Here is a 13,406-nt window from a genome sequence, read left to right as displayed (position 1 = left end):
AACTACTACTACTACCCCCACCCCCCACCCCCAACCCCCCCCCACCCCCCACCCCCCCAGTACAGCGGCCAGTACAATTTTCTCCCTCGCTGCTGCAGCAGCAGGAGCTGGAGCTGGAGTCTGTCGCTAGGCAACCGCCCCTCCTTCCCAGCATCAGCACCACAACGGTGTGCGCGCTCTCTGCCGCATCTTAAAGTTGCCTGCACGTCCTGCGTGCCTTGTCATCACGTCGGGCTGGTTTCGGTTTGCAAACACGATACATTCCTCTCCCAGTGTCAGAGCCGTGCCGAGAAACAGAGGAGAGACGTGAGGGCAGCAGAGGGAGGGGCGAGTGAGAAGAAGAATTAAAAGATAAACGCGGAAGGATTTATACGCGTTATCCTGGACATAGGTGGGCTATAGGCTGGGAGGCAGTGAGGTGAAACATCAGCTCCACACAGGGACACAAAACACACGGGCTGAACGGGATGCCCGCGTGACTGCAGGGAGGACCGAGGCCGCGGAGGAGGAGAGGGAGGGGAGGGGAGGGGGGGAGGGTCTAGGTGCGTGTGTGGACCACCGCAAAACCCCCGAGGTGGAGTTGTCAAAGATCTAAACCTTCAGAAAGATTCAGCCCGGTGTTGCTGCTATTTTTGGTGCAGTTCGAAAATCGATGGAAGATATTTATTTCCTGTTCATGTCGAGGTAATTAGTCCCGCTTCCCGAGCGAACCCGATGTGATCTTTGGGCTTTTGATCTCCACGCCGTCTGTTTTTTTTTTTATTTTGTTTGTTTGTTTTTTTTTTCTTGACGGTAACAGGATGAGGACTTAACATAAGGTCGCGGGAGGGGAGCGCACATTTGCTCCTCCTGAATGGACAGACCGCGGACTGACCGGCTCATGTCATCGCGGCTGATCAGCTGGGTTTTTCTTTGGGATGCTTCAGAATTTGCGGCCTGTCCCGGTCTCCAGTTACCGCAATGCCACTGGCGAGAGGAGGGAGAGGTGGAAGGCAGAAGACGGAGAGGAGAGAGCAGCAAAGAGCAAATAAGTATAACAATAATGTGAGGATTGCAAAAAAAAAAAACTAGCCTCAGTTTGTGTGATTGTGTCGTAGTCAGAGAAGTAGGAGAATGGTATAGACTGTACTCTATAGGCTGTAATGGCCTGTGAACTGCATGGGAGGTAAGAGACGCTGTATTGACTGAAGCAACATTAATATCATGGCTGAAACGTCAAATGAGACGAGTAAAGTGGCTGCGAGTGTGTAGCGGCTGCTCATTTCTCAACTTTCTGCTGACAAAGTTCTTGGACTCACTGACTGGACAATAGTGCACACACCATGGAGCACTGCGCAGCACCTATGGCACCTGCAAATGGAGAGCTTGGTGCATAATTGTAACAGAGTGGAGCTCTGAAGCCAGCATTTATGTGTCTCCCTCTTCTACTCTCCTGTGCTTCTACCCACACAACTGAACTTTGTTTTATGAACCCGGAGTGAGTGTGAAACTTCTCCCAGCCTCCTCCTCTGACAGACGAGCTTAACATGCCTTCACCGTCAGACTCCAGCAGCGTGGCCTCTGCCTCGGGGTCTCGAGGCTGGTCAGACAGCCGGAGGGGCATGTCAGGCCGGGGGCCTGGTGGTGCGCGACTGCTGCTGTACCTGGGGCTTTGCCATCTGGGCCTGGGGGCCATGGTCCTGGCCTTCTCTTTCACCAGCATGGCCTTCACCTCCTCAGCTCGCGTGAGGCAGTCTTGTCCATTTTGGGCTGGCCTCTTTGTAAGTGTAAATCTGACAACAACATGCAACAGTAAGAATGAAACAAGAGGTTAAAGTGTGTGTCTTCTTGTGTATGTGGTGTCTGTTACCAGGTGGTGGCATCGGGAATAGTTGGGATCATCTCGTGGAGGAGGCCTTTGACACTGGTGGTATGTACATTTCCATCTGATAAAAAGAGCATGCAAGACTCTAAGCTGCAGGTGTAGAACCATGTGCCATGCAACAAGGCTGGATTACCAACATGGCAGAGAGTTCCCCGGGGCCTCAGACCTCCAGGGGCCATAAAAGTCCAGGTTCTCTGTGTTTCAACCAGGTTGTAGTGATTTGACATATTTGCCAATTTGTTTAGAAGTCTGCACCATTAAAGAATGACGAGAACTGAAGTGAAAAGTCGTGAGAAGTTGAGGAAACAATTTCACCACAAGTTCATTTTAGTAGCTGATCTTCATCAGCAGATGGAATTTGCCCAGTTGTGGATGAATGTAGACAGATGTAGACAACTTTAACTAAAAGCTGAGGTTAAGAGTTTACTCTTGACCTCGGAAACACCTCTCTGATTGACAGGATGTTTACCAGTGAAATCACAGGCTGTAGTCTTTGTTTATAAGAACAAGACTCGGCAAACACTTTGGACTCTGTGGCACAGGCTTGACACCCTGCTGTATGTCAAATCTCCACGCTCCTCCACAGGTGTCACTGTTCATGCTGCTGTCGGCAGTGTGTGTGATCCTCAGTCTGGCTGGCTCGATGCTCTCCTGTCAGAATGCGCAGATGGTCAAATCTATGCTCACCTGCCAGGTACGCAACATTATGCAAGTATTGTCTGCTGCCTCATGCTGGAATGCCCTTCTAGCCAGATGCACGGGGGAGCATGCCAGAAATAGTTTTTGATTCAAGTGAATATGTTTTTAGTGTGCAGATGAGTGCTTCACACCAATCCTCTGTGTATGGGAATGTGTGTAGGTGAAGAATGGTCTGTGTGTGTGTTGCGTGCCCCCTCACACATGCTCTATCACAGAGGAGGAGAACCTGGTCCTCTACCCGAATGGTGACTGCCACTCAGTCAGACATCAGCTGAAGGTGGGTAGGATGTGTATGTAGACCCAAATGATCATTTTATTGCCCAAGTTAACCATTTAATATGACACATACTACAAATAAAATGCTGATTTATTGTAGAGTTGTGATTTTTCTGAATGCATATTTCTCTGCAGGACCTTTTGTTCAGTGCTTGTGGTCTCAGCATTCTCTCCACCATCATCTGTACTTTGTCCACTGTGACCTGCAGTATTCACATATTCTCCCTGGACCTTGTGCACCTGGTGAGCACAGACACAGCACATTTTACATTTACCAGACTGGCAGTTTTTTTTGTTTTTGTTTTTTTTTTTACTTTGACAAGCACTCTGCAATTCAGCTCTACTGCTGCCTTAAGAAATTAGCGTTCAAGTTTTAAAAACACTTTGTACAAATGTTACAGCCTATAACCATCATGTGTGTGTCTCTCCCTGCCTAGCTGGCCCCCCATCGCTCTCGGTCAGTCAACCCAGAATGCACCACTCCTCAGGATGCCTTCCTGACCAACATCATGGACTTTGAGGAGTTTGTTCCACCCATCCCTCCGCCTCCCTACTATCCTCCTGAGTACACCTGCAGCTCCGAGACAGATGCTCAGAGGTAACAAACATAGAGCAAGTGCTTTCACTGTTTTAATATATAAAAAAAAGACTTGTGTACAGTATGCAATATCCATGAACTTACAGTACATTGGTGGAGTACAGACACACTGAACTGACTGTAAGAAAATGATTACTTTTGTATTAACATCCAGCATCACCTATAATGGCTCCATGGAGAGCCCTGTACCCCTGTACCCCACTGACTGCCCCCCTCCTTACGAAGCTGTGATGGGACAGAGAGCTGCCAGCCAGGTGAGCATGTGTTTGTGTGTCTGTGATCTGTGTGTGTGTGTGTGTTTGTTCTGTGTGATGCATCTGTTGACCATGCTGATCCCTCTCTGTCGTGACTGTTAAGGCAACAATGTTTGACCCCCATGGCACTGAGCTGTCTGGAGAGAGAGGGACTTCGACTGCCTTCAGTGGAGAAGGTGAGAAAACATCACATCTGGACAGGTTCACTGGTACTAGTTGAGAGGAGGAGTGGCACTGTTGTTTATGTTACATTAAAATTTAGATTAGATGATTAACAGTGAAGCAATAGTATTATAAGTATATATAAGTGATTTTCTCTGTTTTATATAATTGCAAATGTAATATTCATGAGAATTGATAAAATTCTTTGAGTATTGAAAACAACTGGGCCTTTGTTGTTTGTTAGCCTTTAGTTTTGTGAAATCCATATTCTAAAATTTTATAGACTAAATGATCAATTGATTGATATAACAGACCAGTTGCAAATGAAAATAAGCTTTAATTGCAGCCCTGATTTAATTGATATGCAATTTTGGGGCACAATGTTCATATTTGAATGTGAACTTCCAAAAGACTAAAAAGTCTATAAAGGTTCTGGTCTTGATGATAAAAGATTACCATTTTACTTTGACTAGTGTCCATGGACAGTGGATCTCTGTTGATGTCAGAGATTGTGGACATCCCTGATGACTCCTCCCCATCAGAGGACTCCTGTTTGATGGAAGTTGGGCTCCGGCCCCAGGGGGAGAGGGGCAACAGGACAGCTGGTGAGGGTGGAGATGGGGGAGATGGAGGGGAGTACTTCAGCTTCCGTGGTCCTCTATCTCAAACGCCAGAGAGTCCTCTGGCAGGAGGACCAAGAGCCATGCGCTTCCTCAGAGGAGAGAGGTCCAACTCCTGCTCTTCTCCCAGCACAGCCACCACCACATACAGGTGAGGACACACACGCAATGGATGAAATCATATCATAGTGCAAAATTATTGGGATATAAGCTAATTTTTATGTTGTGGACATCCCTGATGACTCCTCCCCATCGGGCATGTTAGGTTAAAATCAAGGCTCAAATCCAAAATTAAGTCTGTAACCAGTAGACAAATATCCTCAGTTCTCCTATGTTGCCCTCCAGGTCTCCAGTGCTGCGTCGCCAGGCCATGCTAGCTAGCAGCTGTTCCCAACTGGAAGCAATAGGGAGCTCCGCCTCTCAACAGCAATCCTCCATCCCAGAGATTCGAGTTCGCCCCTCCACTCCCTCACGCCAAGGAGCTGCTCCAACCTCCTTGGTTCCTCCCACTTCATCCTCCTCAGCTGCCAGTGAGCAGGGCGGTGGTCAGGCTAGTGGGCCACCCCTCCCACATCAACCACTGTACCTTCGACGAAGGGCAGGGAAGAGTGAGAAGGATGGAGAAAGTGTAAGAGTGGATAGTGAAGGGCTGCTACGCCTCGTGAGGTCACACAGTGAGCCAGGCCTCGGCTCCTCGACTGATACAGGTGATTTAGACACCAACATGAAAACATCTCTGAACTTTAGTTTTACAGTTTCCATAACTTCCCTTTTGTCCCCTCTTCTCTAGTTGACTTTGGCTCTGGAGACAGCAAGGCATCTATAGATACAGGTAACAGCTTTTATCTAAAGATGTGACGTACAGGTGCGTCATACATGTGTCTGACTGGGCTAACGTGCATGAAATTCTCTATTTAAATATAACTCAGAACCTCGATGTATGGTCACTGCCTCTCTTTTCTTTCCTGTCCACATTTACTATAGAATTAAAGAAGGGGGAAACCCAAACAGAAAACATGTCACAGTTGTTTTGATGAGATGTATCTCAGCAGCTAATGGCCATCATTTATCAAACATCGTTAGAGCCTAGTGCCGATTTAAGCACCGTAGGAGACCTGCAAATCTGTCCCCATGTGGATGTGATTTATGAAACTCCTCTGCAACATCTAAATTAACAGTGATTTGATTACAGATTGATAAATTAGACTCCACTGTAGAAACAATAATGTGCCTCACCAGCTCCTCGTTTACATTATTTTCAGGTGGTCTGATTTATGAATGTTTTATTGACACTTGTCCTATCACAACAAAGGCTTAGACAGTAAAGTGTGCAAGTACGTAGGTAAAGATAAGCCATGGTAACTTGGCTTCACTGCAGGAAGCCTGTTTCCATTAGCCTACATTTTATCGTACTGAATATTGCATTGCAACATTTAAAAACATGATAATGCTCTTATTCTTTGTTTCAGAGCATGACAACAATCTCTCTTTTTCTTCTGTGATTTCAGTGTAGTTCCATACACATACCGCATACCCACAGCTATGACAGATGTGGAATTGGTACATACTGTCTACTGAGGGTAAAAAACCTTCTGTTTTTCTTTTTGTCTGTCTCCAAAGGGCCATCCTCTGAGGCGTGTCTGTTGCCCCGCACTTCTTTGCCTCCTACTGCAGCTTTGCCCAGGAAAGGCAGCATGAAATCAGCAGCCACAGGGGTGCAGGTCCCTGCCAAACCTCCACCCACATCGCCACTGCGTTTACCTAAAGACTGCCACCGCTCCCTCGGAGACCTTAAGGCAAGTCTTGAAAAGACAGGGTTAATTGAACTTGACGGTTGCCATGTCAGTCTAAGCAACAGCTGGACTGTTTGCCTCATTCCAGCCTTCACTACACTGATCGTTTCTCTTTTCCTTCAGGTGACTCGAGTTCTGGTGGCTCGTTTCCTGCAGCGCTCTAAACGCAACCTAGCTCCATCCTCCGAGCATGCTGGGAGCACAGGGCAGGGGGCTAAGAGGCGAAGTGGAGCTGAGGGCGCTGCCACCAACCACATACCCCTGGAGCAAGTATGACACCAAGCTCCGATTAAACTAATTTCAATTATTCACCTTTATACTTGAAATATCATGTTACCCCTGTACTTAATTTTCCACAATGACTTTTACCAGTTTTCTACAGCAGAATCGAGCTGTCTAGTGTTTGTCTAAATGTTCACTTGATAAAATCTTCTTCAGGTGTTGAGGACCCCCTGGAGCACCAGCCGAGGACAGCCCAACCAGCAGCCTCATCATCCTCCTCATCATCGAGGACACCACCATTCCCATAGTGACAGTCGACACAACCGGCACTACAGCGGCCGGGCGCCAGAGGGGATCCACCTGCGCAGCTGTGGAGATTTAAGCTCCTCCTCCACAGCGTCACTACGTCGATTGGTGACGCCTTATCCACCGCATGGGTCATCGGGGACTCTCTACTCAGAGTCTGCACTGTGAGGACAGAAGGAGGGCAAAGGAGAGATTGGGGAGGGAAATAGGAGGCATACGAGATGGCAGGTTAGGGTAGGGAAGAAAGGCAGGTTGATGATAACTGAGTCTAAAGCAGGATTTAGTCAAGTGAAAACATCTATTATTGATATTTTGAAAGTCTTCCCTCCTTTTTCTCTTTGTCACTTCCCGTTTCCTGAAGCCAACTGTGCGAATGGCCTTATTCAGTGGTGCTCTCCATCACTCGGAACATCAACTCAGAGCTCACACTTAACTCACTGTACAACATAAGTGAAACAGTCATTTGATGCGTATTTCTGGCTAGTGTGGTCTTTCTTCCAACAGAACAAATACATTATTGGCTGAGAGCAACCCGCCAGAAGCATCTTTTTTGCTGTATTCTCCACCTCCTCCCTCTTAAGAGTCATCTGGAAACATCTTTTCCTCAAGAATGGAGACAGAACTCAACTAGCACTTCATGCTAGAACAGCCACTTACTCACATGTACATTTAATCTATTACATAATGATGGGTTGCAATATGCATCTGGCCCTTTTGTACATTGCTATATATCCACAGGATCGCTCAGGTGAAGTGATCATGGAAACCCTTATTTTGTCTTCCATTGATATAAAAAAATGCATCTCAATAAACATATAGTTAGCTGAGTACAATGTAAGATAAACAGATGAGGTTTTACACGAGGATAAATGCTCTCACATTAAAACCCCTTCCCTGAGTTGCTAGTTTTGCCTTTTTTTTTTCTTTTTTTTTTGTTTTGCAATTCAGATTCCCACTTTTTCCACACTTTCACACCTCCACATTGGCCTTCAAAGAAAGGCAGCCAGCATTTCTAACACTGACAGTACTGCACGCCACAGACACACGTTTAGTCTTTGCAATGTATTCTCTGTGGGTGGCCCCATGGACATGGTGGTTTGATTTGCATATGTGCATGTTTTGCTACAACCTCCCAAGTACAGCAGGAACCTTATGCATTAGATCCTGATTGTCTGTGTAACTAAGTAACATGTCCTCAGAATGTCTTTATCTGCATGTTTTGACAGTGCTTATTATTTTTTCTCCTCCTGCACCCAAGAACTATGATAGTAGCCATTTGAAATGTGTTTGTGCTAATAGATAGCTGACGGGAAAGGTTAGAGTCAAAGATGTGCAGTGTTCCCAAGGTTTACTGCCAGATGGCCCCAAACAGGCCTCTGCATCCTAATTTGATATTGATGGGGGTTTGAAAATGATTCAAGTGCACATGTATATCTGTGACACAGGCTAAAGCAGCCTGATCCTGTAAGATAAAGAGGTGTAAATTGCACTGTGACTCTGATGAAATGAAGAGTCTCTTGCAATAAATGTACAGACATTGTTTGTTACAAGGTCGCGCTTCACACTATGTGTTGGCACGGTTCCCTTTGGACTTGCAAGGGGTTGTGTGTGGGCGGTTAAATGAAGAAGAAAAAAAGAAGCCAGCTTGGGCTGCTGACACTCCAGTGACAGTGAACATGTGATGGGTCTGGCAGCTCTGGATACTGAATTTTCAACTGTATGAATATATGCGTGTCAGATTGGAGTTTTCTTTGGAAAGTCTTTTTGGTGTGCTCACTAAGTGATGATATTGACTCCATATCAGTAAAGGCACATTTTTGGGACACTCATATGTATGTAACTAATTTTAAAAAAATTACATGCATACACATGCAGTCTGCACACAGATACAGGCACACTCATACACCCTTATAAAGGCACTGAGCTGTGTTTCTACCTCCTGTCTTGCATAAAACATTATTTATTTGAAGAGATGTATATCTGTATGGCAGGCCTAACAGGATAGAGCCTTGAAACCTGAATAATAAATGTATCCAAATATGACACCTATTCCAGATTTTAAATGCAGTGTCAATAACAAAACTTTCAATGCAAGTTATGTATTTCAACATATGAAATAAATAATAGACATAAAATACAATACCAATGTTGATGTTTTATACAAATAATGAGGGGCAAAATCACAATCTTTCAACCTAATATCCTTTGTTTTTTGTCTCTATTTTGTCCTTTTCTTGATATAGTTTTTCTCCTCAGTTAGTACAACCCTGATTACAATACTTGAAATGCACCACTCCACTTAAACCCCGCCTCTTGTCAAATCCTATTGGTCGTCACACGTGAAAGCCCATCCTGGTTCGATACTACCAGCCAATGAAAACGCTCAATGTCAAATGGAGCCTTCGAAGTCCACGCCCATAAGCACTACTCGCAAGGGATTTTGGGAAAGCTAGTTCTGCTGCTTTGTAATAAAACGGACGGTAGCGGGACAGCGAACTACGACCTACACATCCTGGTTTTAGGAGACGTTCACAGGCTTCAGTTGGACAGCAAGACTACGAAACAGAACAGGGGCTTTTTTTTGCTGAATTATACTGAACAGCTTGGAATAACAGGATTGTATCATTATGGTATGTAAAGGCATGTGTACGAACAAAAATGACGTTGATTCTGCATGCTATAGCTAATTTAGTTAACTGACGGGATGCAGGGGGACAATGTAGACTAACGTCAGCTAACGCTTCTTTCCCTGACAACGGAACTTGCTAGCTAATAATAGTCATTCTCTTTCCCTAATCCTTGCTGTTGCTTACTGATCTTAGGGTACGAGACCATGGAGCTAACTAGGTTAGCCTGGCAGTTTTCCTCACCCGGAACAACAAGTTCCTAACGCTTTGTGATCTCTTCACTAGTTGGTACAGTCTGGTAGACCACAGCTTGTTTATCGTCGGTCAGGACACTTGACGGCTGGTCGGGAATGAGACGTCTGCTCAGCTTTGTCATTAACAGCACTAAAATGTGGCTGGCCGTGTCCCCGCTGAAGTTAAAAAACACGTCTCTTCTGTTGCGCACCTCGTCATTGCAGGGAGACATCACTTGCAATGGGACGCACACCAAGAAAGCGTTGCTGTCAGACCCTCAGCTATTTGAAGCCCAGTTTGAGGAGCTGGTGACGGAGCTCTCAGAGAGGGACCTCACCGACCCTGCGCTGGCCGACGCTCTGAACAGGCTGAGAGAGGTATGTGTGTTATCTTGTCCCTTGCCGAGCATTGTCCGGCGTTTGCTGAGCTGCTGTTTCATGCAATTTCTCTCTGCACTTTTTGCTCATAGGTTTTGGTGTACAATTCCCCGGGAGGAAAGAGGAACCGAGGCCTGTCTGTGATTGGCTCACTGAGGGAGCTTCTCCCACCCACTCAGCTCACCCAGGACACTGTGCAGCGGGCTCTATTGGTTGGCTGGTGCATTGAGTTGGTAAGTGTATGTTGTGGGATGTAAAAGTGAAATATATAAGTATGTATGTAAGTAGTGCACTGTTGTCCAAAAGCTACTACAACCTTTGCATGCACCTCTCCCTTCCACATGCATCGTCCTGCAGCAGCAAATACACACTAATGCACCAAATCCTAATGAGTCTTTCCTGTTGACCTTTGCCAAAAACTAAGCAGCTGGCTGTTTAAGGTAACTAGGCCCCCTTTGAAACACATACCTATGTATTTGTTACCCCCCTTTAAAGATTTACAGATTTTGTGAGGACAAACGGGCTTTGTCTTCCTTTCAGTGATATTTGTTGACAGTAATAAAAATGTAGCATAACGTCAACTAGTGCTTTAGAATTTAACCTGGCTGGCTGTTCTAATGATACTTTGCAAGGGGTGTTACGTCCTCTAAGTCATTAAGTGTTAAATCTGTGTCACTGTTTCTTGCAGCTACAGGCATTTTTCCTCGTGGCGGATGATATCATGGATGCATCTGTGACTCGGAGAGGACAGCCCTGCTGGTACAAGAAGGTGAGACTTCATGTATTCCAGAAACACAAAGACTAAAATGGCTTTTTGTAGTGTGATAATTATTTATTTTTTACTATTAATGGTGTGCTCAGTTTCTCATGTCAATCCTGTCTGCTTAATTTTAAGGATGGAATCGGTCTGGACGCCATCAATGATTCATTTCTCTTGGAAGCATCAATCTACAGACTACTACGCAGACATTGCAGGGACCAGCCATACTACGTCCACCTACTGGAGCTGTTTACTGAGGTATTATATGTGCTGAGTGATTACACAGACACACACACACACACACACACACACTAAGACAGGGTTCTGACTGCATTTCTGTGTGCTTCAGACATCTTTCCAGACAGAGCTTGGCCAAGCTCTGGACCTCATGACAGCCCCCCCTGGCCAGATTGATCTCAACAGATTCACCATGGAGAGGTAATGAAGTGAAATCTGTAATTCAGTAAATTTGCAGAGAAGAATATTAAGAATATTGCTTACCAGAGCAAACAAATCTAAGGATTTCTCTCCCTGTCTTTTAGGTATAAAGCTATTGTAAAATACAAGACTGCCTTCTACTCTTTTTACCTCCCAGTGGCTGCTGCAATGTACATGGTGAGTGTGTTTATACCGCAAACACATGACAGAACGAACTCATGGACATGATGGTGATGACACTGAAGTGTGAATTAAATGTTACAGAGCTGGCTTTGAAAAATGGTTGGAAAACGACCAGATGACACAATCTGGGCACAGAAAGTAACAGAGTAATGTCTTCCTCTTTCCCCTAATTATTTTACTTATTTTTTTACTTTGTAGGCAGGAATCGACAGTGAAGAGGAACACAATAATGCCAAACACATCTTACTTGAGATGGGAGAGTTTTTCCAAATACAGGTGATTACTTTTTACACATCATCCCTCTTTCACGTCACATATTGGAAAATGTGCTGTAGACTATACAGAGTTTATAACCATCCACTATATGTCATTTACAGGATGACTACCTAGACTGTTATGGTGACCCTGCTGTGACAGGAAAGATCGGTACAGACATCCAGGATAACAAATGCAGCTGGCTGGTAGTAACAGCCCTGGAAATCATGACCCCTGAACAGAGAGCAGCGCTGGAGGTGGGACTCACAACGCTTTCTATTTAAACTTCAAATATGCTTTGATATTATATAGCTGCAAACCAGCGTTGAATGCAAAGATTCTGTGGCTCAAATATATTCAGATTTAACAAAAAAAGTGTGGTTATACTATACACTATACTGTTTATTTACAGTGTGACAGAGTGTTACAGGTGTTAATGTTCAATCACTTTTCCAGATACATTATACAAACAATACAAAACAATGCATTCACATCTCTGCAGCAAGAGAAACTTTTTTAGCAGCTGACTTCATTTTCATCTCCTCTGCAGGCATGTTACGGGCGCCACGATGAAGCCAGTGTAGAAAAGGTCAAAGCGCTGTACAACACCCTGCAAATGCCAACACTGTACCACAAATATGAGGATGAGAGCTACCAGCGACTACAGAAACTCATCGCCCGTCACGCTCAAAACCTCCCTCACTCAGTCTTCCTCAACTTTGCCAAGAAAATCTACAAGAGGAACAAGTGAGAGGGAATGGCGATCTTTGGAAGCATCATCCTGGTCCCCTTTTGACTTTTATCATGATGCACAAATGAACACCTCTCCATTGAAAGAGGGTTTGCCAGGGAAAAGGGCTCTGACCCAAACAGGACTGTGATATTTTGAAATCCTGCCGGCAGTTTCTTAACTTTTCAGTGATTTGTAGATATTTGGATGTGGATGTCATCAAACAGCCAGTCTCTGTAGCTCTATTTATTGAACCTAGTGCATAATGTACAGCGTAACCGGTCATTTATATAAGGATGACTCTGGGTGACACGTGGATTGGTTTAGCTTTCATATTTTTCTGCCTTGAGGAAATAGTGGCAAGAAATAATACAGTGAAAGTGGTTTTGGTTATGTAGGTATGGATTTATTCATTAATAATAAACTAAGAGGGGCAGTACAGATATGATGATGATATATCCTGGCAACAGACAGAGGGTCAGGCCTGATCAGCTGTGTTAATTCCATATATTTTTATATTGCTCCTGGATGTTATCGCTTTTAATAAATAATATATGTCCAGTATTTTTCTGTCCTTTTCATCATTTTGATGTTTGTGTCTGTGTGTGCAGGCTGTAGAGCTGAAAACTCAATTAGACAAAACAAAAAAAAAAAAAAGATCTGCAACTATTTTGAGAATTAATGAATCCTTTCAGTCATTTCTTAGACAAAGAAAAAACCAGATGTTCTCTGGTTCAGGATTCACAAATTTGATGATATTAGTTTGTCATATGTGAGAGTAAATTTAATATGTTTGTGTTTTAAGCTTTCGGTCAGATAAAACAAGCTATATGAAGACATTATCACAGACCCTAGGAAACTATAATGCGCATTTTGACTATTTTCTGAAATCTAATCGATTCATCAACTTATTAAGAAAGTACCCTCCAGATGAATCATTGATTAGAATAAGTGTTAGCTGCAGCCCTGGCTGGCTATAGGTGAAGTTTGCATATTAGGTCATTTCGT

General features: G+C 44.5%; 2 protein-coding genes across 2 annotated transcripts; both read left to right on the top strand.

The window, feature by feature from the left end:
• The first annotated feature begins 554 nt into the window (after positions 1–554).
• fam189b (family with sequence similarity 189 member B) lies at positions 555–8,934 on the top strand. The gene is made up of 14 exons (XM_071469906.1): positions 555–1,760; positions 1,853–1,909; positions 2,451–2,558; positions 2,724–2,840; positions 2,975–3,082; positions 3,277–3,437; positions 3,592–3,691; positions 3,795–3,867; positions 4,327–4,624; positions 4,819–5,180; positions 5,264–5,305; positions 6,094–6,269; positions 6,390–6,536; positions 6,705–8,934. The coding sequence occupies exons 1-14, from the start codon at positions 1,527–1,529 to the stop codon at positions 6,960–6,962; spliced, it is 2,241 nt and encodes a 746-aa protein (XP_071326007.1). The 5' UTR covers positions 555–1,526; the 3' UTR covers positions 6,963–8,934.
• A 330-nt stretch (positions 8,935–9,264) lies between these two features.
• Positions 9,265–12,962, top strand: fdps (farnesyl diphosphate synthase (farnesyl pyrophosphate synthetase, dimethylallyltranstransferase, geranyltranstransferase)). The gene is made up of 10 exons (XM_071469907.1): positions 9,265–9,424; positions 9,880–10,032; positions 10,125–10,265; positions 10,721–10,801; positions 10,928–11,050; positions 11,142–11,230; positions 11,335–11,407; positions 11,612–11,689; positions 11,791–11,925; positions 12,219–12,962. Exons 1-10 carry the CDS (start codon positions 9,422–9,424, stop codon positions 12,417–12,419), a joined length of 1,077 nt encoding a protein of 358 aa, XP_071326008.1. The 5' UTR covers positions 9,265–9,421; the 3' UTR covers positions 12,420–12,962.
• Positions 12,963–13,406: the final 444 nt, after the last annotated feature.

This window comes from Trachinotus anak, unplaced genomic scaffold (assembly GCF_046630095.1).
Source record: "Trachinotus anak isolate AG129_WGS33_773 ecotype Australia unplaced genomic scaffold, CSIRO_AGI_Tana_v1 ptg000032l, whole genome shotgun sequence".
Taxonomy (NCBI): Eukaryota; Metazoa; Chordata; class Actinopteri; order Carangiformes; family Carangidae; genus Trachinotus; species Trachinotus anak.
This window is presented reverse-complemented; position numbering and strand designations above follow the sequence as displayed.

What these genes read in the sequence shown, in the direction of transcription:
- fam189b (XM_071469906.1), top strand. Translation starts at nt 1,527, where the DNA reads ATGCCTTCACCGTCAGACTCCAGCAGCGTGGCCTCTGCCTCGGGGTCT. An exon ending in TCCGAGACAGATGCTCAGAG is followed by an intron (nt 3,438 to 3,591) that starts GTAACAAACATA and finishes ATTAACATCCAG; the next exon opens with CATCACCTATAATGGCTCCA. An exon ending in GACTGCCTTCAGTGGAGAAG is followed by an intron (nt 3,868 to 4,326) that starts GTGAGAAAACAT and finishes TACTTTGACTAG; the next exon opens with TGTCCATGGACAGTGGATCT.
- fdps (XM_071469907.1), top strand. An exon ending in TTGGCTGGTGCATTGAGTTG is followed by an intron (nt 10,266 to 10,720) that starts GTAAGTGTATGT and finishes TGTTTCTTGCAG; the next exon opens with CTACAGGCATTTTTCCTCGT. An exon ending in TACTGGAGCTGTTTACTGAG is followed by an intron (nt 11,051 to 11,141) that starts GTATTATATGTG and finishes TGTGTGCTTCAG; the next exon opens with ACATCTTTCCAGACAGAGCT.